Consider the following 24,805-nt stretch of genomic DNA (forward strand, 5'->3'; position numbering starts at 1 on the left):
CGATGTATAGTATTTTTTTTCTTTCCAGTTCACGGCCTGCTGGGAGGCCTGTGGGCAGGAGCCCAGTTTTTCTTTCCAGTTTTTCCTCCTCCTGCTGCTCAGGTGGAGTGAAAAACTGGGCTTGCACGGGCCCACCTAGCGATGCAGCCCAGCCATATTATCCTCCCCCCCCCCTTTCTGCTCCTCTTTTGCTTGCTATATCTGAATTCCTTGGTCCTTGTTGGGCTCTCGCAGAAAAAAATGATTTCCAAAGGTCGTACAACCGTACAGGTAGCTTTTATCGCTCCTTTTTTTAAAAAAAGAAAACTCCTTTTCAAGAAAAAAATGCTTTCGTCGAAACAATGAATGGCCTGATGATGATTTGTTTGACTGGATCAGAATCTCCCACGCCACGTTGGATCGGAATGTCCAACGTGGCTGCGCCGATCGAAGCCACACGCCCACGCAGCCACGTCGTTGATTGAAGCAGCGGCCGCCGACGAGAGGACGATCGATGAGACCGCCTGCAAGGAAAGCGAGAGCCGAGGAGGGGACGCGTGGAGGCAATCCGGAGCGAATCGCCGGCACCGGGAGACGCCGCTTTCGCGGCGATCGGGAGGCGGATTCGATTCCTGCAAGCGATCGCACCCGCAGCTGCTTGCTTGCTCTCCTGCATGCCGCTCGTGCTGCTGCTGCTGCCGCTGAAAGCAAGGCGATCACGAAAGCGACAGGGGGGATCTCTCGTATCGTCCCCCTCCCCGAACCGAGTGGGCCTCGTTCTTCCACCTCCGTATCGCCTCCGTTGCGGATCTTGGGGATTCGACCGCACGCACGGGCAGAGTCGTCGTTGCTGACAACCGCGAGGATCGTCGTCATCAGCTGGATCTCGAGGTTGCTGCTGCGTCGCATTTCAGAATTCGAGACACCATCTGCGCGGCCTGATTTTATTTTTACCGAGAGATATCATCTGCAGAAGTGCAGATTGCTGGTGCAGCACTGCAGCAGCAAGTGCACCATACGTATGTGTGAGTTGTGCAAACAGAACACTGTTGTCCCTGCAGATTGGAGATCTCCCGGGATCACAAGCAAGTGGCTACAGAGGCAGCAAATCTCTCTTTTTTACTTGCAACAACTTGGTGCAGCGAACTAGGAGGCCGCACACCTGAAGAAACGACAACTCACCACCAGCAGATCGCCAAAACGATCCGTTCCGATCCGATCCGTCCGGACAAACCAAGAAGTCAAGAACTCGAAACCAACTAATAAAGCCAGATACGGTAGCAGCAGTAGGGAAAGGGAGAGGGAACAAGAGGAAATGGTGGACCCCTTTTGATGATCCAGAAAGAGGGTCCGGCCGGTTCATCATGCTCTTGCCTGCCTGCCCGGGTGGCCATCTCTTCTATTCTATTCTTCAGTGGAGATGGAGTCAATTCCTGGCAAGATTTGGAGCAAATCCGCCTCGGATCTTGCTTTCTCCACGCGCTGGGATTTTCTTTCGTAGTCGTCACACCCCTTTCCTCCCTCCCTTTACTTTCCATCATATCTCCTGGATCGAATCCTTTCATGTGTGCCTGTATATATATCTATACCAACTCAACCATACACCCTTCAAAAGGCAAGCCAAGCCTCTCATGCCAAGCACGCATACCTCCCTGCTTTTTTAGTCTCCTCTACAACTCTTCCGCTCTGCAGCTGCTCGTAGCATAGCATCCTCATCTTCCTCCTCATAGTCAGGTACTAGAACACCAGCAGGAGAACATCTGCTCTCTTGTTTCTTCCATGGCGGTGGCGACAGAGACCCCGTTCCATGTCCTGGCCGTGGATGACAGCCTCCCGGACAGGAAGCTCATCGAGAGGCTCCTCAAGACCTCTTCCTTCCAAGTCACCACTGTCGATTCCGGGAGCAAGGCGCTGGAGTTCCTGGGGATCCATGGCGAGGACAGCAGCCCACCAGTTTCGGTTCACGCAGACCAGCTGGTAAGGAGATGGCTTCCTCTTCCTTGACAAATCAGTGAACCGTTTGCAGTGTTCTTCCTAGTCTGAAGAAAGGTTTCTGATGTGTTTTGGTTCTGTTACTGTTTTGTGGATTATCAGGAGGTTGCGGTGAATCTGATCATCACAGACTACTGCATGCCTGGCATGACAGGATATGATCTGCTCAAGAAGATCAAGGTAGCTACCATATTCTCTGCTAGCTAGTGTTTCTTGGTATGGTCCATCGATGATCCACTCAAGACAATAGGATCTAAAGATGTACGCATGCTTGTTTTGTTCAAGCAGGAATCAACATCTCTAAGAGACATCCCAGTGGTGATCATGTCGTCCGAGAACATTCCTTCAAGAATCAATAGGTGAGAATTCTTATTGATCTTTGTACTATTGTTTCAGATTATCTCCTGATTTTTGAAAGAACAAATCCAAGTTAAGCGTGCAGAAATATTAGTGAGTGTCTGAGTAGAAGCAGGAAAACAACTTCATGGTTTGAAAATTACTTCATGGTCTTGCTCAGAAAATTACTTCATGGTTTGAAAACTTTTGGAGAGTTAAAGTTCCTTTCTTCTATATGGAAACATAGAAATGAATATCCATTAAAAAAATATAGAAATGGATATGTTTAGGGCCAGATTGGACATGGGAATCTCTCAAAATCCTTAATGATTTGGCGTCACATGTATTGTATAATAGAGGGACCGCCCCACACATATGATACAGCTCACACCGTCCTAGTATAATCTCGACATGTCTGGTTTAAAATAAACGAAAAAGATATGTGATGATACGCATATCGATCATGAAGATCTTCCATATTGCCGTATCCATGAAACAGGTTTTGTTGATGCAGACAGCTCACTAATACCACTCGTCTTTGCCCGGGTTTATTCTATTTCTAGTTGCACGATATACAAGCAGCATAAAGACACTTGAGAGGACAGTGAGTCAAATAAAGAATCAAAAGATATGATATCTACGAAAAAAATTTGTGAAAGATAAAAACACACGAAATAAAACGATTATATGTGAATTTATTACTTGCATATGATACTTTATGATCACAAGAGAAATCCCTGACCCATTTCTGCTTTTTATGTTCTGAACCAGATGCCTAGAGGAAGGAGCAGATGAGTTTTTCCTAAAGCCAGTGCGGCTGTCAGACATGAGCAAGCTGAAGCCCCACATACTGAAAAGCAGATGCAAGGAGCACTACCACCAGGAACAGCACCAGCAAAGCGACAGCAACAGCAACGAATGCAGTAACCCCACGAACAGCAACAGCAACGAATGCAGTAACAGCCGCAAGAGAAAGGCAGAAGACAACGAAGAAGTTTTGCCCCAGACAAACAGATCAAGGCACAGTTAGCTGCAAACTGATTATAGGAGAATTAACCCCCTTTTCTCCCTTGTTTTTTGTTTTACTTAGATTTTGGCCTACTGATTTGTAACACAGGCGTTAACCATCATTTGCAAAATATTATGATCTTCTTCAATATAATCAAGTGACTCTGCAACAGTTATCAGAGGGCAGCTGAGCTAACAGCCTATATAATAGGTCATTGGACACATCTTACGCCAACTTTGCAAAAAGCATCTGAAACTGACTGAGATAACTCACAACCGGATTAGCTTTGTTACTGTTTCTAAGATTAGTGTTAGACTGGAGACAAGTGTAACATAGGGCAATATAGTAGCCTAGTGGGGAAGCAACTTTGCTGCAAGACAATTTTTACCGACACCTTACAGAGAACTTCATCCTACATAGTAGGGCTTACACTGGCCTAGAAGGGCAGTATCATCTGCCGAGAAGTTATTTTACCAACTGCTTATCAGAAACTTCATCCATGGAAAACCACAGCCCCCCTCAGAAAATACACCTGTACGTTACATGGTTCCCGGTAAGCTCGCTGTCATATGTAACTTTAACAACAGTTCCCTTGCCAAGGCCGTGGTAGCGAGCAATTGCATCAGTCTCCAGCATGCGAGGCAACTGAAAGATACAAGCACCAATTTTCAGTAAAGTTGCCTGAAATTACTTTGCAACAGGTTGAGCTAGCTCTATCAAAATAAATATCCAAGGGAAACACCAAAGTTATTAATGACAAGCGGGAATTTACACTTCAGGCATGATAAGGATCCACTAACCAAAACAAGTGAAATGCATTATCACCGAGGCAACTATAAACAGAATTTTATTTTCTGTTTTGCATATCATTATGTAAGGAGCCTACAATATATAATAAGAACCTATATAAATAGAAAGTGAAACAAATTTGACATTGCAATTGCAATTAAACAAGCATTCCTGTATATGATAACAGTACTCTGCGTACAAAATATGGCATGATTGTCAGTTTCAATGCCATGAAAAATGCATAAACACAACATTGTGAGCACAATATAAGTGACCGTGTTCACCAAATTATCATAAATATTTCCATGTGACCAAGTCAAGACACTCAGCTGGCAATTTCATAATTTTTTAGTCTCAGTCATGACATCCAGAAAGCACTAAGATATTGCAGTCACCTTATGGCCATGATCGTGCTGTAAACAAGATCAAGTGCTGCAATTATGGCATTACAGTAACTCAGCAAGTATCATGAAAAGCAACAGCCTAAAGCCAGCACCAGGCCGCATTATTGCATTCCACAAGTTGTAACAAAGTTCTCGTAGCACCATGACTTCCAATGCCAGTACAACAAAGCAGTAAGAGATTATAAAGTAACTTATAACATCAAATTATAGAGGAACGTACCTGTGAATCCACCACATTGTATTCCTTCAGAAGCTTGGCTTTCTCCCCTGCAGTTAACACTTCATGCTTGGGCTTCAGGACATGCTTAGTAATGTTCACCAGTAGTTCCGTGATCTACCAATGGAGGAACACATTGGTTTGGAAACAAATATTAATATACGATAAAACAACAAAATATCAACTTTACATGATGAAAGTTACAATGCTGCAAATAGGCACCAGGCATTAAGATTATGATGTACAAAAGAACAAATAGTGAAAATTCAGATTCAAAACATACTGTAGCCAGTACAGCTAGTCCGTTAGTGGTTGCAAAGGACAATATAAGCTACTTGCTGTTATTCTTAAGGTGTGAGCATTGTAGTTATAGTTACAACCAAAAGAGTCCAAAGTTCTTCTTTACTTATAGAAACTGAACGAAATGTGAAGAGCAACCAACATATCAGACAAAACCTAACCTGGAATGTGTCAACTTTAAATGGGAAGATGTCTTTAATAGATTCCTTGGCTCTAGACATTATTCTGCTCTGCAATATCAGAATAAGTCTAGACAAGTTCTCTTCTTTGACTCCGTTATATATCTCCCTGATAAGTGCAATTTTGACAGGTTCAGGTGGACAGAACACAACTTTCACCTGCAAAACACATAGTTATGATCTATTATTTACTCATCTGTAACAAGAGCGATTGATGTAAAGAACCACCTTATGGATGAAAAAGATAAGCGAGAAAAGCACTCTTACTATACCTATGTATGCAATCACCGACCTGCTCTAGATACATAACGATAAATTAAGCATTTTACCATTCTACTTGCAGGATGGTGCTAACCCTCAATCATGACCACAGGAACAATAATATTCCTAGAACGCACAGACAATCACAACTAACATCAACAAAACAGCAAGGATGAATCAGTGAGAAAGGGTATGAGAGAAATGAAACCCTACTTTCTCCCTAACTCTTCAGTTTCGCAATGCATGTCTCAGCAAACTGGATTCCACCACACTAATGAGTAATGAGTAATTGTGGGAGGTTTATTAATCATGAATACAAAGCCTGGTCTGATAGTCAGGACAAGAATGTGGTGCATATGGCGAGCTAGTAGAACATGAATCTAACAAATCCTAATGGAGGAACAAACCATGGGGAAAAGGAGAAGAAAGAAAAAAAAAACACACCTTGTTGGACGGGTCGGAGGCGAGAGTAGTGGAGAAGGCGAGGCGTTCGAGCTCGGGCTTGTCGGCCCACCAGGCGCGGAACTCCGGGAGGGTGCGCGCGAACTCCTCCTCCGGGACGCTGTACCCGCGGTCGCGGAGCATCTCCAGCGCGGTGCGGCGCGCCAGGAAGAGGCGGTGGCTCTCGACGCTGCCCCCGCGGTCGATCATCGACGAAATGCAGGCGGATACCTCGGGGACGCCGTCGTCGTCGTCGCCGATGGCCGCGGCTGGGTCGGCGTTGGCGGCCGTGCGGTCCGCGAAGTCCATGGTGAGCGCCGATTGCTGGGAGGGGAGGAACTGGTTCATTTCTCGTGTTGGGTGGGTAGGCTGGGGGAGCGGCCAGCGGGACAAAAGGGAACGTGATGGCCTGATGGGAAATTGACTATAGTGTCCAGTTAACCTACTCAATTCCAGCCCCCATGTACTAGCTAATACCAAGTAATCACACTAAAAAACAAAACCAAGTAATAAACTGATAGCAAGTTTGTGATCATTACGGTAATTTTCTGTCACTTTATTTTGTCTGCCAAATGTTTAGTATAACTCATGTTCGATTAGATCATGCTACCATGATGATAGATATGAATAGAATTACAAATGTGAGATGTGACGGCACCAACAAAATCTCAGAAGTCAGAACTCTACGAGTCTGTAAACCACCATTCCACCAACAGTGCTGAGTAAGTATCAACGACAGAATGACAGGTTACTGTGTCTTCACTCTCCAGCACGAGCGTTACTTTGCCTGGTGAACAGACTCCAGAACTGGGAACAGCTTCTCTAACTTTGTGTTTGAGAGGACCTTGTTGGGGTCAAGCTCCATGCGTGCCTTGTTATATGCATCGACAGGGAAACGCTTCCTCAACCTGGCCTGGAGCTCGGCTAGCTCGTCCTTGTCCTTTGGAATCTAGGGAGAAATGGAGATAGAATAGTCACCATGCATGAAATTTGTTGCAAATAAATAGCTAAGCCAGGTATGCGTGCAAGTGAAGAGGTCATTCTCTTGAAATTAACCAGATTGATGTTATTTTCAACCATGAGTTCAACAAAGTCTAAAGAACAGAAACAATGTCTGCATAAATCTTAAAACAAGCAGTGGAAATTGGTACCTCAATTTTGGCCCAGTGTTCGTATGCAGAATAGCCATCCCAGAGACTTTGCGCCAGGCTCCTGTAATTGAAGAACTCTTCCGTAATTTCCTTCCTTTGGCGAGCATCGGATGTTGGCAAGTACATTATAATACCAACCTGCATAGATCCCAGTAAGTTGGTCACTGAGAGTTTATACATAGGTACAGAAGAGGGCCAGGTTTTACAGGTCGTGCACGAATAATGATTTATTAGAAGATGCAGGAGGTGCAGAACTTTCCAAAGCAGTTAAGAGTTGAAACGTGCAGCTATTTCAGAATGTATGTGATTATCTCAGAAACACGGGAAAGAACAAAATTACAGTGGAACGATTTGGTAATATCATCTACACAGAAGAAAAGATTTGCCCATAAATTTGTCAAAGTAGGAAGAAAAAGAGCAAGTTCTGCTACTATATGTTTTGCAGAAAGAATCAGAAGATATTGAGAGAGCACATTTGAATTGTAAAACATCATATATTCTAATCAAATTATCCATCACAGATATCAATGATAAACAAATTAGTATAAGATACAAAAGAGCTTTTAGGCAGGTGATGACAAGTAGCAACAGCAGCACAGATTAAACATACAAACAAAAACCTATTGAATAAGAACAAATTACTTACCCATGAAAACACATCATCTTCCTCAGAGCTTGATGCTGGGCTCATTGGACTCTTGCTGTGGGCAGTCCAACGCTGCTCAATTGGTGCAGGTGCGGGTATATCCTCCTTTTCAATCAACTGCAGCAACTTCTCTATATAATCCAGATCCTTCATACTTGGCTTTGCTACGGTTCCAGTGGGGAAGCAGTTTTCAGAAACCCACTGCTGCCCACCACAATCAAAGCCCAGTATTTCATCACTCCAGCCCATGCGATACCCTTCAGACTTCCTCCAATACTCAGCTTCTGCTTTATTTACTTTCATCACATGATCTTTATCCAGTGGATCAAGGGAAAGCAGCCTATCCCTCAATTCAGTAAATGAAAGTGTATCTATTTCTGGGTCATTACTTTCTGTTTCAGTTCTGAAAAGTACCTATAAAGTGGTGTAAGCGAAAAAACAAACAAATACCATTGCTGAATACAGCTAGAAAATTCCACAGAGAACTACATAATTTCAAAATTAGTTCATTTGAGTAGATCAAACGGTTAACAAAATTACTAATTTCAAAAGGAACGGAATGTTTGCAGGTTCTATGCTTGTATTTTAAATTACTAATTAAATAAATAGTAGCCACAAAAGCCTCAACTTACATTTCTTACATCACCGATTTTTTTAGCGAAAGGGCAAGGAAACACCCCTTCCTAATATCAATTGTAGAAACTCCTAAAACATCCATCAAATCTTACATATAAATGACATCTTCCTCAGAGAGTAATTAAACAAAGAAAACTTCAATGAGAAGAACAGAACTAGCAGGTGCACTCACAAACTACTGTCTTTTCAGCTGACAATGCCTGGCAGGTGCTACTGCACCATCAGGACGACACACATAGCAATAATTCACGTATCACTCATCAGACAGATATAACTATCCTAACTGGAATCACCTCTTATTCTATATGAAGGCTCAATAAAGGGAAGGAAACCTAAGGATTGACAGACTCAGACTGAAAAAATTGTAGGGGCAAACTAAAATCTGAATGGATACAACAATAGTAGAGTACAGTGAATTATTAAAGTCAGTTCGATTTCTAAATGAGAGAACATTTTGTCTTATTCTTCAGTAAGAGAATAGCAAGTAAAGATGCATTAAAACTTGGGTTATCAAACCATAACAAGTGTATGTACGCACCTATATTTTTTCAGTGACTCACGATAAAGGCTGCGAACATGCTGTAATGCTTCATCCTTTCCATATTTTGATGTCAACTTTGGGGTTCTCCACTTTGAGGGAGGATTGCATTGGACAACAACAACTGTGTCAGTATAAGGAATCCACAAGTACTTAATATGTTTGTTTTCTGAGAGCCACTTCCTGCATAAGGGGAGAAAGGAAGAAATCTGAGGATGTAACAACTGCATAGGCAAACCATGTATATACTATGTACATAAATATTGACACCAAGAAACATTACTTGTGGTTTTTCTTAACTTCATCTGCATTGGAAACGAATGTATGTTCCACAAGCTGGTGTCTTTCTACACATTGAAGAGTAACTTCAACAACGACGCCTAGGCCACCAAGTCCACAGCGAGCAAGATAAAACAACTCAGGATCCTTCTCCTTGGATAGCTCTATCGTTCCTTTGGCAGGGGTAACCAGTTTCATGCTAATGACTTGCTCGTCAACAGGAGGCAATCTTGCACCAGTGCCATGGGCACCAACCTGCGTTCAATCATGAATAGAACCATAGATTAATTGATCAAAACTCAGTATGTAAGTTAGAGTTCCACAATTTGCAAAGGGTTACTGGAACCAGCTACATCTACACTTGGAGCTCCCAGGCATTAGGATATGAAGAGTTTACTCGGTATCGGAAACTAACCCATGCAGGGTGAAATCTATACGTATAGCCGCGTACTCGGTCATGTACATCCCTACTCTTCTGTTACTTCCATTAGTTAGGGGGTGTTTGGGAGAGCTCCACTCCATCAAATTTGGCTCCACTCCACGAAAAAATACCCAAACACCCCAACTAGCTCCACTCCACTCCACCAAATATTGGCTCCACATTTCAATCCCCTCAGAAGGCTATGTGATGATTTTTTCCCCTACTATGTTGACATAATTGTGATTCTAGTCAATTTTGAATATTAAATTGAAGTGGTTAATCCAACGTCAAACAAATTTGTGCCAACTTGCCTAGTCAATGCTCATTCTACTCTCAATTAATTAGTAGTATTCCTAATAAAAAACACAATGAAAAACAGCTCATTGGAACTTGGAAGTAACAACTAACAAAGTTGATGGTTTTCTTGCAACAGACCTGAATGAAGCCTCCGACCTGCTGCTCCCTAATGGACGCAAAATTCTGCAGCGTGAGGCCGTGTTCCCGGAGCGCGTCAACTAGCTCCGCAACTCGGATCCCCGCCTGCACCGTGACTGTCTTCTTCTTCGCGTCGACGTCGAGCACCTTGTCCATGAGCGCGAGACTAACCATTCCGGCCCTGGAGAGAGCGAGCCCATTGGGGGAGAGCCCGGACCCGAGCGGCCTGAGCTTGCGGCGCTCCCTGTGGGCGGTGGCGAGCGCGTCCTCGAGGGCCGGGAGGGAGTCCGGCTGGAGGAGGACGCGGGTGTGCACCTCGTGGGTGGCGCTCCAGTTGGAGACGGCGTGGAGGTCCTCGGGGAGCGGCGCGTACTTGAAGGGGACGGCCTTCTTGTGGAGCGCGTAGGCGGGGAAGGGGAAGGAGTAGTAGGTGGCGGCGCCGCAGCCGAGGAGGAGGAGCGCGTAGCCGGCGTACTTGCGGAGGTCGGCGTCGGAGGAGATGGGGGAGGGGGCCGAGGAGAGCGCGCGGAGGAGGGGGAGGTGGTGGGCGGTGGGGCTGCTGCTGCCACCGCGGCGGAGGAGGTGGCGGGAGAGGAGGAGGTGCCGCATCGTCGCGTTGGACGGCGCGGCGGTGGCGAGGGGAGAGCGCCGCGGGCGTGGAGTGAGCGGTGGCGTTGCGGGGACGGGCGGCGCCGGCAGCGGCCAGATCGCGATGGGTTTAGAGCAATGAGGTTTGCAGTCTTGTTAGGTGGGCTGATTAGTTGTGGTTGATGGGCTCATGGCCCATAAAACCCACATACATATATGGGTTGGCACTCCCCCGCCGGCGGGCCATTACGAATTTTTTTATTTTTTAATTTTTAAAAATATATACCTCAAAGTTTTTTTTTGCAATCTGACATCTTGCCGCCATTTCATCCGGCAGAATAAATATACCGTTGGATAAACCGCCGGCAGGTGCAATGTAGCAAACTTACAGCCTGTTCATCCGGCGATAGGAGTACTGTAGCGATTTCCGCAGACTTGCAGCTTACCATCAGTTCACCCGGTAACACTATAGCAATTTATTGTAGCATATTTTCAAAAAAATTATAACTAATTCATATAAATTTGGATGGAGATAAAATTTATATGAAAATTATAGAGCTTGATGAGATTTCATCGAGGTCTGTAATTTTCATATAAATTTTATTTCCATCCGAGTTCATATGAATTAGTTATAATTTTTTTGAAAATATGCTACAGAAAGTTGTTACAATATCGTCGGTTGAACTGGAGGTAAGCTGCTACACTACCTACGGAAATCGCTATAGTAGATGAGAGTGGCATCCCGGAGGGATGGATGATATTAAGTGGAATTCCTCCCTACCGCCGGATGAACCGGTGATACGTTTACTACAGTGCACCTGCCATCCGTTCATCTAGCTGTATGTTCATTCCGCTGGTTGAACTGGTGGCAGGATGCCAGATCTGCAAAAAAAATCTTAAAGTATTTATTTTGAAAAATCAAAAAATAAATAATACAAAAATAAATACCGCAGTACGGTCTAGCACTCCTCGGACGATCCACGGCCGAAAAAACTCTCGGCCCCCAACTCCGAGTGCGATAGTACGGCCGTATGTATATATATACATATATATATATATGTATATATATATATATGTATATATATATATGTATATATATATATATATATATATATATATATATATATATATATATATATATATATATATATATATATATATATATATATATATATATATAGCCCTTTTATCTCTTTGCTGAGTGTCTGACTCCCAGCACTCGGCAAACCACCCCCTTTGCCGAGTGCCTGCCCGTTAAGACACTCGGCAAAGTCCCCGTCACCGTTACCCTTCCATTGCATCTACCTTTTTTTGCCGAGGGTTGTCTGCACACTCGGCAAACACGCCTTTGCCGAGTAAACAGTAACCGAGTGTTGTTTGCCGAGTGCTACACTCAGCAAAGCCTTGCTGGGTGTTTTCAAGGCTTTGCCGAGTGTCTGTAGCACTCGGCAAATAAGCGAAATCCGGTAGTGCGCATTGTTACCTGCGTTTCGGGGTCTGGGCTGAAATTTAGGTTAGTTGAGCCATGTTCTTGACTCGTTTAAGGTGAATGGAGGCCACATTGTGCTGTTGAGGTATGAATTGCAGTTGCTTGTTCTTTCATGAATCACATTGCATTTGTATGTGTGCTGGAGATACCTTAGCTGCGATTGCTACTAAGAAGGGGGAAGTTGGGTAGGTGTTGATCCGCAATTTCGCTTTTCTAATTGGGGAATTGGGAATTTGGACGAGTGGCTACTGTTTCCTGAGTTCTGGGGATTGAATTTAGGTTAGTTATAAGCTGTTGTCCTTGCCTTCTTTAAATTGAAACCTTAATTGTGGATATTTTCACTCGCATTGCATTGGTAATGTCGCTTGAAGGCACTTTGATTCTTTTTTTTGTGTCATAGTAGACCATTCCTTGTGACTGTTATTAATTAATGGTCTTGTGGTTGTTATTAATTAATGGAAAATCATCAAGTATCCAGTAGTGAGGTTTGGGTGGCAACTGTTTAAGTCCTTGCCCAGCATTCTAGCAACACACGGTTTAGGCTTGTGACCGGAGCTGAGGATCAACCTTGATGGATTTTTTTTATGAATAAGGTTTTCTGCTTAGTTTGAAGTTTTTGTGATGATTGTTCTTCACCTGCTCATGTGTGATCTTAGAGTTGGACATGCTCAAAACCTAAGGAAGCATGTGGCAGAATGTCACATATCCAATCCTAGTGAACAAGATATCACTGAGGCCATAGCTGCATTTGCCACTAAAACATCGATGAGCTAGATGTGGTAAAAGATGTGCTCCTGGTCCTTCCAAGGGCCCCTAGATCAGTCTTTTCCTGCAATCAGAGCTTTGGTAGAGGTGACTCGGGTGGTGATGGGACCAACGCCAACACATCGATTCACACCGTAAGAGGAACTAATGGATCCACTGAATCTGTTGAGGTGATCCCGCATGATGTTAGCATTGATCTTGCAAGATTTGGCTCCATCAGATCAAGTCAATGGAAGACAATATGGGAAAAGAAGCCCCTTATTTTCCATGATGTTGACATTGTGCATGCTGCCAAGGCAATAAAAGTTCAAGTGGATATGATGCAGAGGATAACATCTATTCTTCAAAGTCATCCAGGGCCTGTGAAATACTTCCGGGTTGATTCATCTCATATTACAAATGGAATGGAGCAACTAGAAGAATGGTTTGATCTATTGAGGAAGTAGTTATTGTGAACTCTAGCTGGCTTGATCAGATGATTGATTTTCCAATCAATGATCTTGACTGTGAAAGTCTAAGGAGGATCAGGATATGCTTCTTTAGGATATCTGGCACTGTCCTTCAGTATGTTGACAACCTCAGTGCAATAGATCTTTCCTGTTGTGCTATTACTTCTCAGGACTTGTACGCACTAGTCAGTCAGAGCAAAAATCTGAAGGAGCTGGACATTGGTTTTTATAAAGGTGATGCAATCAGATTAAATTCCAAGACCCTTTGAAGTTCTGCTCATCTGGCATTCCACCGTTCAAAAGGTCTCTGTCCAAAATGCTTTGAAACTGCACAAAATCCTTGTTGCGGCACGCCCGAAGAAATCATATTTTAGTGTTTGGATTGGCAACGCCCATGTATTGACAGATGTGTGTCTGAATCTTTCAACACAATCAATCACAATCAACAATTTCAGCACTCTGACGGTAAGCTATCATTTTACTTGGTTTTTCTTTGCATGGTTGACGTTTATGTTTGATTTATCTGATTATGTTCTGTTTCACTGGCTGTAGGATGTTGCTTCTCTGCATAGTCTTAGAAGGCTTGTTTTGAATATATCCTTCCGAGTGAAAAAGGAAAGGTCGACATTACTAAACCTAATGAAAAGTTGTACAATGCTTAAGGAGTTAACTCTTTCGGTAAGTGCACTAATATAATTGTCAATTTTATTTCTCGATCAACTTTACTGACCATGAACTATTTTTCAAAGGAATGATGGTACATCAGATGGTGAAAGTGTTGATGCCATATTCGATGATTGGCCTGCAGAGGTCAAGCACTTACCCTGCTTGAAGCTGCATCTGGAAGTGTTCAATATAAAAGACTTCAAAGGTGGTGACTTTGAAATCGCCATTGCTGCAGCTATACTTTAGAATGGCTCATGTCTGAAACAACTTACCCTGGAAGCTGATGTGAGTTGTCACGATGATGTTTTCGATCATGCTAAGAAAATATGTAGATGATTCTTCAGGCTTCGGTCATAGCTGTGGTGAACTACGTGACTAGGCAGAGTGACTGCATCCATTTCTTTTTTGAGGAAGTCTAAAGAGTGTCTAGTGTCTAGTGTTGTTGAGTCTGGTAAAGAAAGCCTAAGGTTGTTAGCCCGAGTGGTGTGAAGCAACCGGCGGCACTCCACAGGTGGGGGGTTCGAACCCCCACCGGGGCGAATTTCCCCGCCTATGGGGAAAAAAACCCCCTCGCTGTGCTCCTGATAGCTTGGGCTGTGTAGTCAGCCTGGCCCAGCTTGGCGTCACGTTTTCCCGGCCCAGTGGGTAACGGTTCCAGGAAATGGCACCAGACCCAAGGTCAGAAAGAGCCGGGGTTCGGGGGGTTTCTCGGTTTGCGTTAGAAGGCCTCCTTCTTATAAGAATGCCCGGGGGACGGCTAGCCCCTCGCAGGTCGAGTCTGGTAAAGAAAGAAAAGAAATGTTTGCTTTACTTTACAAAGATGCTTATGGAATCTAGCACTGACAGCTTGGATTTTTTTTATAGTGATATCGTTTCATGATATCCATCTGTTCACTCCATGGTGCTTAGAAGTTTGTAATTCAGCTGTGAACATTGCTACTAGGTTGTAGATTAACATCAGTATGAATGATATGATATGTCCTCTGAATTTTGCTCGTACAAAATCATATTAAGTCCGTAATGGCAGTTTTCTGCTAAAACAATTTATAAATCCATAGGTTTCAGGGTTTTGTTCATAATGTGACATGTTAGGTGGCCTTGTGTTCTACTGATAGCGTGTATGTATTGCAATTCTATTTTGAACAAGGAAATTAAAATTCAGACCTACTTATCACTACTTTGTGTGCCTTGCATAAATTCAATTCTTGGCAAGTGTTGAGGAGGTTATTGGAACATAATTCTCATTTGGGTGAAGCACAAACTAACTATTCCAGTGGTGTGCCAGATGAAACTTCCATGATTCGCATGTATAATTGATGATGACACCACAAGCAACCTGGATCTGGGGAGATGTTGAGGAGCTTCCATCAAATTCTAAAAGTATCTTACAAGATTCTTGGACTCTGGAAGTCCTAAGAGAGTATTTCCATGACCAAATGGTGCTATTTGCTTCAACACTGTAGTCCGGATAGATGTCAATCATTAAGCGCTCTAGATGTACTATGTAATCAGAATGCTTGTGCTTAAACTCATAGAAGTCGTGTCTGTTCCTGAATTCATAGTTCCATTCTTCCCTACCATCTATGATAACAGACACTTGATGTGCTTTTGATGCACAGGAAGGCTTTGATTTTGTGTAGCTTAAATTGAAGAGAAAGGTTCCCTCCACAGCTGTTGTAAAAGTTACTTTCTTGGGTCCAAATATGTGAGAGCAGTCCAACATTTTACCTTTTACAGCATCCCAAAACCTTTTGTATCTGTTGGGAATTGAGGTATCCCTAATACCCACTAAGCTGAGGACTACACCTAAGACACACCAACTTACTCTAGAGTCGGTTAGACTTTTCAATTTCTAGCTACTTAGTGTATAAGGTCTTTTCGACGGCAGAGCCGTCTTCTTGCTTCCGGGTGGCAGAGCCAGCTGGCTTTCGAGAGGCAGAGCCTTCCTACGATGAAGCCAAGACCTTTTGTGATCCCGGATGGCAGAGCCAGCCTATGATAGATCACAACTTATACACTAAGTACTTAGAAAGTGGGAGACTAATACTTACAAAACACTTGCTTTATTACAACACAACCTGCTTTATTACAACACAATAGTATTGCACAAGAGTATACAACGCACCATCTCTTTATGGCTATCCTAGCATTCACCCTTCTTATCTACCATGCTCTTGGATGGATGTCAAGGCAAGGGAGCGGGTCTCTATTTATAGGCCAAAGGGGGGCATGATATTTAGACAAGTGTCCCCTTCTAGAGAATTTCTAAACATTCTAACATTTTCTAAATTTATTTATTACTAATTCTAGAGTGCTCCATAGAAAATATCTCTTTCTTACATTGTGAAGAAGACTCTAGAAGTTTGTCTTGCACTCTTTCTCAACACTCCCCCTCAAGACAAAATTTTATCCAAACTTGTTTTGCATACTATGCCGAGTGCTTCTCGAAACTTCTCAAATTTTATCTTGTTAAGACCTTTTGTGAATATGTCAGCAAATTGCTCATCTGTCTTTGTAGGCACGATCTCGATCTCACCTTCAAGGATTTTTTCCCTTATGTAATGGTAGTGGACTTCTATGTGTTTGGTCTTTGCATGGAAAATTGGATTTTCCGCTAGACATATAGAGGATAAGTTGTCACAGAAAATCCTTACTTGATAATCCGTTAGCTGATGAAGATCCTCCATCAATTGCTTAAGCTAGGTGCTTTCTTGAGCTGCCATTGCTGCTGATCGATACTCGGCTTCAGTACTTGATAATGCCATAGTGGGTTGTCTCTTGTTGCACCATGATATGGGTCCTGACCCAAGACTGAAGAAGTATCATGTGGTTGATCGTCGTGTGCCACAATCTCCAGCGTAATCGGCATCGCAATATCCCATCACTTGGCAATCCTTTATCTCCTTGTATAGAATACCAAAATTGATGGTACGTTTAATGTATCTGAGGAAGCGCTTGACTGCATCAAGGTGAGGCTTCTTTGGATTGCTCATGTATCGACTGACCACTCCAACTGGATAGAAAATATCTAGCCGAGTCAGGGTAAGATAGATAAGGCTCCCGATCAGCTGTCGATACATAGTCACATCCTCCAAGTCCTTCCCTTTCATTTTCTTGTAGCCTCACATTGGGATCCATAGGAGTAGACATGGGCTTGAAGTCAATCATTCCGTACCTTTGTAGAAGATCCTTGGCATATTTATGTTGACCCAGAAATAGCCCTTCTTTTATGCGCTCCACCTCAAGTCCAAGGAAGTGCTTTAACTCTCCATGCTCCTTCATTTGAAACCGGACTAAGAGATTTTCTCTTGTCCTTTGTATCTCTTCAGAATAGTCCCCGGTGATGATTAAGTCATCAACATAGACTAGTACTATTGCTAGTCTACCATCCTTGGTCTTCACAAATAAGATAGAGTCTGATGGAGTGACTTTAAAACCAGAAACTCACCAATCTTCCCGTACCATGCTCGTGGTGCTTGCTTCAATCCATAGAGAGCCTTCTTCAATTTACACCCGTACTCGGGGTAGATCTTGCTCTCAAAGCCTCTTGGTTGCTCTATATAGATATCCTTATCAAGTTCGCCATGTAGGAATGCGTTCTTGTCATCCATCTGTCACAACTTCCAAGACTTGCAAGCAGCCCATTTGCAAGATATAGGCTTTACTTCATTTGGCCTTGGCACTAAATCCCATGTTTCATTATTATTTAGTGCCTTAATTTCTTCCTCCATCGCCTTACGCCACTGAGGACCATTTGGTGCTTCTTCATATGAAGATGGCTCAATAAGTATAGGCTCATCGACAAAGGCAGCATTTGCATACCTTGGATTAGACTTGATCTTCCTTGTTGTTCTCCGTAGTTCTTGAATAGGCTCCTTAAGCTCCATTTGTGGCAATTGAGGGTCCTCCAGTGTCCTATGATGTACGCCGGTCTTCCATGGGCTCTTGGCTTTCACTGATGAATCCTCTTTATCTTCATTTGAAGTTTGTGCCTCCTCCTCGTCTTCTAGGATTTCTTCTGGAACCTCCTCGTCACAAGAAACTAACTTTGCAATGCATAAGGATAAGATCATGTCAAGGCAAGAAGGTTCTAGAAGAGTTTAGAGTAAGTATGAGTAATTGCTATTATGCTTCATGGTGAAGTGAGAATTCTCTAGAGAAAAGATATTTGTATGATAGGATAAAGATGGAGAAAACTCTACAAATATAGAAGAGTGTAGAAGATGGACACATGGCAACACCATATAAATAATGAAGTCCTATAAATATGGGTGTCCTCCTCCGCCTTGCCATACTATGGCATAAGGGGTCTCAAGTAGGAGATGGCAAGGTTGCCATGTAGTGTAGTGGTGTCATGGTAGGATAGCCACATAAAGAGTGTAAGTGTCATCTCGTGTTGTATCAAGTTGAGTTGTGAATGAATATTTGAGTTCCCTTGTAGAGTGTTAGTCTCCCAATTTCTAAGTACTTAGTGTATAAGCTGTGATCTATCGTAGGCTGGATTTGCCACCCGGGATCACAAAGGGTCTGAGCTTCATCGTAGGAAGGCTCTGCCTCCCGAAAGCCAGCTTCATCTGTTAGTAGGCTCTGCCTATACTAAGTAGCTAGAAATTAAAAAACTAATCTACTCTATAGTGAGTTGGTGTGTCTTAGGTGTAGGTCTTCAGCATAGGGGGTATTAGGACCACCTCGGTTTACAACAGCTATCACTACAAGTTCAATAGAATAAAATTGTGAGATGTATTTTGGCATCCTTCAGAAGTTCAGAAACAATGTGTAAAGGATAAAGTCTTGATAATTTCAACCATATGATTCTTTTCAATGATCTGAGACATTGCAAACAATGATATAAGAACAACAATGTAAGCAGATAAATTCCAACAAGTAGTGCTAATATATATATATAGGTAGGTAGAAATCCTCACTATATTGCAACTCTCGACATTGTACGCATCCATGATATTGTATATCATGGAACTCTTGAATGGATAGGAAAAGAAAACCAAAACAAGTATTTGAATTTCTTAACTATGTTGACTTTACATCCATACCGGCAAGCCAAGCAAGTAGGAATCATATACAATATATCCTCTTCAATGTCTAGCCTGCACAACAACAAGAATCCTGAGCTAGGAATTTCCATGCCTAGCCTGCACAACAAGAAGAATCCTGAGCTAGGAATTTTCATGTCTAGCCTGCTCAACAATAAGAATGACTCAAAACAGATGTCGAAATCAGTAGTTGTCTGATCTATACAGTATCCTAATATATATCCATCACTATTGGTGATAAAGGCGTGATATGTTGACTACATACTATATATCCTCTTCCTTCTGTCAGGAGATAAGGGGGGAGCTCAGATTACAGAGCCTAATGCTGCCAGGATATTGTATAACCCGACAGTGAAACCGGTGCCAAGTACGACCTGCAGTTTCGTACCAATGGTACTGACATAAAATTGCCTAAGGGAGATGGAAGTAGTGCTCTAGGCACAGGAAGCAAAAGCGCACATGGTCTCTAGCCATCGCTGCATAAATCCGCAGCCATCACGGGTACCCAAGCATGATCGGGTTATTGAGATTATAGTCATCCGGTATCCAGTACCCAGGTAGTATTGGAATTGGGAACCCTCGCCTTTCCTGCCACGCAGTGGTAAAGATGGGCATGGTCCGGTTCGATCCGATGGTTCATCGAACCGAACCATAGAAACAATCCTAACGAGCCCCATATCAAACCAACAAAACAACAAAGGGGCAGTGGATCAGAACCTCGATAGCCAATAGGTTCCAGTGGGTCGATCCAACCCCCTAATCCGCTTGCAGAGATAGTGCTCTAATCTGGCTCTATCATGCCGCCATCCAACTCGCTGCCTCTATCATGCTGCCATCTACTGCAAGCTCTCTCTTAGTGCTGTCGTGATTGGTGGTTTGACCCATCAGAACCAATGAGGCACCAAACCAGATAGTTTAGGAACAAATGGATTAACTGGTGCTCCATTACTGCAACCTTGGGTTGATGGGTCAGTTGCGGTTTGCCCTGGAGCAACCACGCCCATCAGGACTCGGGGCATCCACAGGGATTGACAACTGCACAGTCTCCACATAGTGCAACTTGACAGCATGTCATCATCATCTGTGCTTGGCCAACAGGACAGTTAAAGCACCTTAGAGGAGGTGGCATGTCCCACCTTCTGGTATTCACTGGCAACCATCTGGTCTCAATAACACTAAAATTCTGAAATAGGAGAAAAGGTTCAATACCCTAGCCCTATGAAGTGGAATATATCTTCATAAAACATTTTATACAACATCTAATAAGTGGCATTCTGAAAATTCAAGGCATACACTGGATTTCACTAACAAAACTATTTTAGTGATTCTTTACAGAAGATCCTTGAGAATCAAATCCTAGAGGTTGTACCAAGCATGCCTTGCTCAAAACCAAAAAGGCTAATTAACACACCTCAGCTATGGGTTCGCAAAACATTATCATAGCATAGTAGAACCATTAAAATTGCAAGCATAAACCTAATGAAGACTACATACACGAAATCACTATAAACTACTGAAAAACAGCTACCAATATTCCACAGAAATACACTTCCTTACACTTTTAGTTTTGTTAAGCCCCCTATCTAGCATATAGACACAAACTAAGAATCAGTAGTGTGAGAGTATCACAAAAACTCTGCAAACAATTGTTTCTCCTTTTTTTTGAACGAACGGTGCCTATTTCATCGATATAGAAGAAAAGTGGAAGGAGTACAACCAAAGTTTGTAAAGAAAATTACGACCTCGCAATTACAAATCCCAAATATTTTGCTCCTGCTGTTATCCAACAGTAATTTTCTCCAGCAGCATGGTTGCCGAAGTTTCCTATCGATTGAAGACTTTAGCGTTCCGCTCCTTCCATACTTCTGTCGATTGAAGACTTTGGCGTTCCGCTCCTTGCATACTTCCCATATAATTAGCATGGCAAGGCTAGCAATTATTTGCAGCAAACAATTGTTTCACATACTAAGAAAGCAATAAGTGTTCTCAGAAAGCAATTTGTGGACTTGCATGCCATGGGAACAGATAAGGAGATAAGAGCTAACATTCATATCAAAACTAATAAACAGTACAATCACCACAAATCCTTACTCTAATAGAGATAAACTACTAGCAGTAGCAGCTAAACAAGAAGGGAAAATAATGTCCAAGTTCCAATCCAGCAAACCAGCATGAACTTATAAGTTCCCAAAGACTGAAGCCAACATCGCAAGCACCAAACCAGCAATCATTCAGATGATATGAATTTTCAACCTTAAAAGATGATTAAACTGACTAGCTGACTTTCAGAACCATGGACCGTGAGTGGTCCCCCACAGTAGAGGTGGTGTGGCGCTGATCCATCGAGGTTTGGTCGCCCGTGGAGGAGGTGGAGTCCCCAGGGGCGGACTCCACCGCGAATACGTCTCCGGCGAACCCCCGCGGGTGTGATGCGCCGCGTGCGCTGGCGCTGCTTCGTAGAAGCACTGGCGGCCGCGGATGGAGTGGGACGAGTGCGCTGGCGCTGCTACGGAGAAGCGCTGGTGGCCGCAAGTGCTTGTTCGTGCTCGATCGGCAAGGCGGGGGCCTGAAATCAAGAATTGTCAATTTTTTTGATTTTTTTGGAAATCAAACAAGATTGCAAGAAGAAAACGAAGAAGAAAGACAAGAAGTGGAGAAAGCAATTCAAACGAGTTCTCAAGTGTTCGGTGAGCTCGGCGCTGTATCTGCGGTGGCGCTCCGCCACAGGTGCCTCATGCTCTTGGCTGCGTGCCGCGCCGTGCACGTGGTCTGTCGTGGAAGCGAAATTGTGCGCGCTTGTGTTGTGATCTTTGGGCAAGGCGGCGGACGATTTGACAATCTTGTCGGGGATGTGGTTACTCCCGTGGTCTGGTGAAGCGCATCTAGGCCCGTATATGCATTTGGTAAGTTTCGGTGATTAATGACGACCGTATGCGACTAACGTGTGTTTTGAAGGAAATAACTTTTACAAGTTATGTCTCATATGAAATGTGAAAGACGACCCCTCAAAATTTATGATCAAACGAACCACAGACTTAATTTTTCAAGATTAAGGATCATTCTAGATTCAAGTGTCATAAGGAGATGAAGGACACTTGATTTAGTTTATGTTTTATAGCTTTTAGTTTGTGATCGTACTATTAAAAGGGGTTCTCGGGTTAGTAGCTTGATTCGAATCGAGTTGACCTTAGAAATATTGCACACTTGCACAATTCAGCTCAAAGAATTCAAGAAAACACTTGGAAGAAAGAAAAGTTGAAGAAAGAATCAACTCCAAGTCAATTCAGCAGAAAAAAAGGGTCAGTTACAGTTGCACCGGTTAAACCGATGCCCCGGCATCGGTGCAACCGAAGGGCACCGGTTACACCGACGTCCCGGCTTCGGCCTATCCGAGCTGGGAAGTGGGATTTAAGTTGGAAAAACTCTTGTACAACCGGTTGAACCGATGACTTGTTGTCATGCGTTGGTCTATGCGCCATACTATTCTTCAGAGAGCATGTATTGGGGATAAAATAGTTGCTTCAGTACCGGTTGAACCGCTATTGTCTAGACAAGTGTCGGTGCAAGCACCATACTATAGACCAGAGACGCTGTTTTGCTGAACCCAAGATTTTCTTAAGCACCGGTTAAACTGGTGCCCCATCGGAGCAAGCATCGGTGCAATGACGCAAGCATGCGCATAGTGTCAGAATTCCAATGGCTACTATTTGGTCACAGAGTGACCAGTTGAACCGGTGCCCTACCATCGGTTCAACCGGTGCCTACGACTTTTTGGGCAGTTTACTTCCAACGGTTAGGGGAGCTTCTCCACTCTATATAAGTCGACCCCTAGCTCATTTATGATGCTTTTGACACATTGAATACCTGAGGCCACTCTAGAGAAGAGAAGAGAAGAGAGTGCTTTGAGCCATTGAATGAAGATCTAGTGCTTGCAATTGATCCAAACTTGAAGAAATCAATCATTCCTTGAGTGGCAAGTGTGCTAGAGCTTAGGGCCATCTCAGTGAGCGTCAAGTGAAGCCTTGAGAGCTTATTACTCTTGGTATTTGACGGCACCTAGATGATCTTGGTGATCGGGAGGTTCTTGGTGTGCTTTTGGAGTTTGTGGGAGCCCCAAGAAGTGAAGCTTGTACACAGTATGAAGCTCGCCGTTCCGGAGATGGAGAAAGAGCATTCTTAGTGAAGACTTACTTCTTTGTGATGCAAGTGAGTGATACCCTTAGTGGGTGCTCCAACGTGGATTAGGGGGAGCGTCAACTCCTCGATACCACGGGAAAAAAATCTGGTTGTCTCGTGTATCTTGCCTTTACATTTCTAGCATTCCACTTTAATTGTGCTTGTTTTTGCTCTTACTTGTTTGCTCTTTGTCTAGAAGTTTTTCATACTAGCTTGCACTTTTAACTAGATTGCTTATTTGCTAGTGTGATCTTCTCTAAGAAAAATATGCATGTTAGTGTGCTTACCAACTTAGATTGATGATGTTAGTGTGCTCTGGTTGATAGGGTCAACCTTTATATTTGGACAACACTAGTCTAGGTTAAGGACTTGTTAAATTTTTTTTAAAAAATCACAATTCAACTCTCATTCTTGGGCCTCGATCCTTTCATCGAGAGACGCCATGCCGGCGATGTTGCATGGCAGCAAGGCGAGAACTCGCCCGGGCACGGCCGTCTATCCATCGTCGTGGGGGCGAGTCGACTGCGGTGGGGAGGCGACGAGGGCGGCACTCGCAGGTAGTGGCGCCGCTTCCCCTTCTCCCATCTCTTTCCCTTTTCTCACACCATTGTGTTGTTTTGATGTGTTGTTATGGAGTTTTGACGGCGGATACGAGGGGCCACCTTCAGGTCGACGAGCCGATCTGTAAATATGCAATATTGTTATACGAGTTAAAAATACATTTTAGTGCAGTGCGTTTTGGCTGTTCGAATACGGGTTCCTGTCTTTCAATGTGTCCGTGCGGTTGTTGGAGACTGGGGTTGTTGGGTTACTACTGTGCGGTTCTGTCTCTATCTCATTCTCTCAGAGACTGAATATACTTGCTCACATAGGCATATGGTAATATGGTATCAATCGTAGATGCCACATGAAGATGGTGATTGGGTTCCCAATGCTTAATAAGTAAAAACTCTACAACCCTGTTGCAACACATGATCTGACTGCGAAAAAATGTTGACATCTTATCATCTAGCCAAGGCTCTCTGTTCTTTTCCTCCACATATAAGTGCGTTTTACATCTACAGATATTGCAATGTCCAGTCATGATATTCCTCTCTCATGTTAAGGCCTATGTCTTTTAACCATAATTATTGAAGCATTTCCATGTGTTTTATTTGTAACTGTATATTTTCTGTACTTTATGGAGCGCGGAACCATTTCTATGTACAGATTAAACACTGTCAGAGGCTATTACGTTCAGGATACAAAGTTACTGTGATTTCTTTGTTGCTTTAGCTTGTTTCCTGTGTCATCTATTAGTATGATATTATCCCCTTCTGCTGCTTCCTATGTCCAATGTGATGCTAATTTGTTCTTGTGTGCTGTTCTCCTATACCTTGTGCAAGGTCTTCAATGTCGACCCTGCAGATTACATGATCTACATCTGTGGGGATGATACGTTCAGGGGAACATTCATCACTTGGTCAGAGTGGAAAAATCTACTACCTTGGTAATGGTGACAAGTACGTCATCAAAACAATGAAGAAACCAGAAGTTGAGGAGGTAAGCTCACTACTTCACAAGAGAAGGGGAATTCCTGCGCTATTTATGTGTATCATGCATCTACAA

At 43.3% G+C, this 24,805-nt stretch overlaps 3 protein-coding genes and 1 pseudogene across 3 annotated transcripts; 2 read left to right on the forward strand and 2 right to left on the reverse strand.

Annotated features, from left to right (window-relative positions):
* Positions 1 to 1,585: 1,585 nt before the first annotated feature.
* On the forward strand, positions 1,586 to 3,496 carry LOC120684674 (two-component response regulator ORR9-like). Its single transcript, XM_039966552.1, has 4 exons — positions 1,586 to 1,956; positions 2,074 to 2,151; positions 2,260 to 2,330; positions 3,079 to 3,496. Exons 1-4 carry the CDS (start codon positions 1,759 to 1,761, stop codon positions 3,335 to 3,337), a joined length of 606 nt encoding a protein of 201 aa, XP_039822486.1. The 5' UTR covers positions 1,586 to 1,758; the 3' UTR covers positions 3,338 to 3,496.
* A 12-nt stretch (positions 3,497 to 3,508) lies between these two features.
* Positions 3,509 to 6,317, reverse strand: LOC120684673 (DNA-directed RNA polymerase V subunit 5A-like). The gene is made up of 4 exons (XM_039966550.1): positions 5,911 to 6,317; positions 5,188 to 5,364; positions 4,730 to 4,843; positions 3,509 to 3,961 (listed from the first exon to the last, which is right to left on the reverse strand). The coding sequence occupies exons 1-4, from the start codon at positions 6,253 to 6,255 to the stop codon at positions 3,836 to 3,838; spliced, it is 762 nt and encodes a 253-aa protein (XP_039822484.1). The 5' UTR covers positions 6,256 to 6,317; the 3' UTR covers positions 3,509 to 3,835.
* Positions 6,318 to 6,442: 125 nt separating this feature from the next.
* LOC120684672 (L-galactono-1,4-lactone dehydrogenase 1, mitochondrial) lies at positions 6,443 to 10,745 on the reverse strand. The gene is made up of 6 exons (XM_039966549.1): positions 10,014 to 10,745; positions 9,162 to 9,412; positions 8,879 to 9,061; positions 7,705 to 8,107; positions 7,059 to 7,196; positions 6,443 to 6,856 (listed from the first exon to the last, which is right to left on the reverse strand). The coding sequence occupies exons 1-6, from the start codon at positions 10,620 to 10,622 to the stop codon at positions 6,686 to 6,688; spliced, it is 1,755 nt and encodes a 584-aa protein (XP_039822483.1). The 5' UTR covers positions 10,623 to 10,745; the 3' UTR covers positions 6,443 to 6,685.
* A 2,427-nt stretch (positions 10,746 to 13,172) lies between these two features.
* LOC120686549 lies at positions 13,173 to 14,216 on the forward strand (annotated as a pseudogene).
* Positions 14,217 to 24,805: the final 10,589 nt, after the last annotated feature.

The sequence above is a fragment of the Panicum virgatum genome, chromosome 8N, assembly GCF_016808335.1.
Source record: "Panicum virgatum strain AP13 chromosome 8N, P.virgatum_v5, whole genome shotgun sequence".
Classification (NCBI taxonomy): Eukaryota; Viridiplantae; Streptophyta; class Magnoliopsida; order Poales; family Poaceae; genus Panicum; species Panicum virgatum.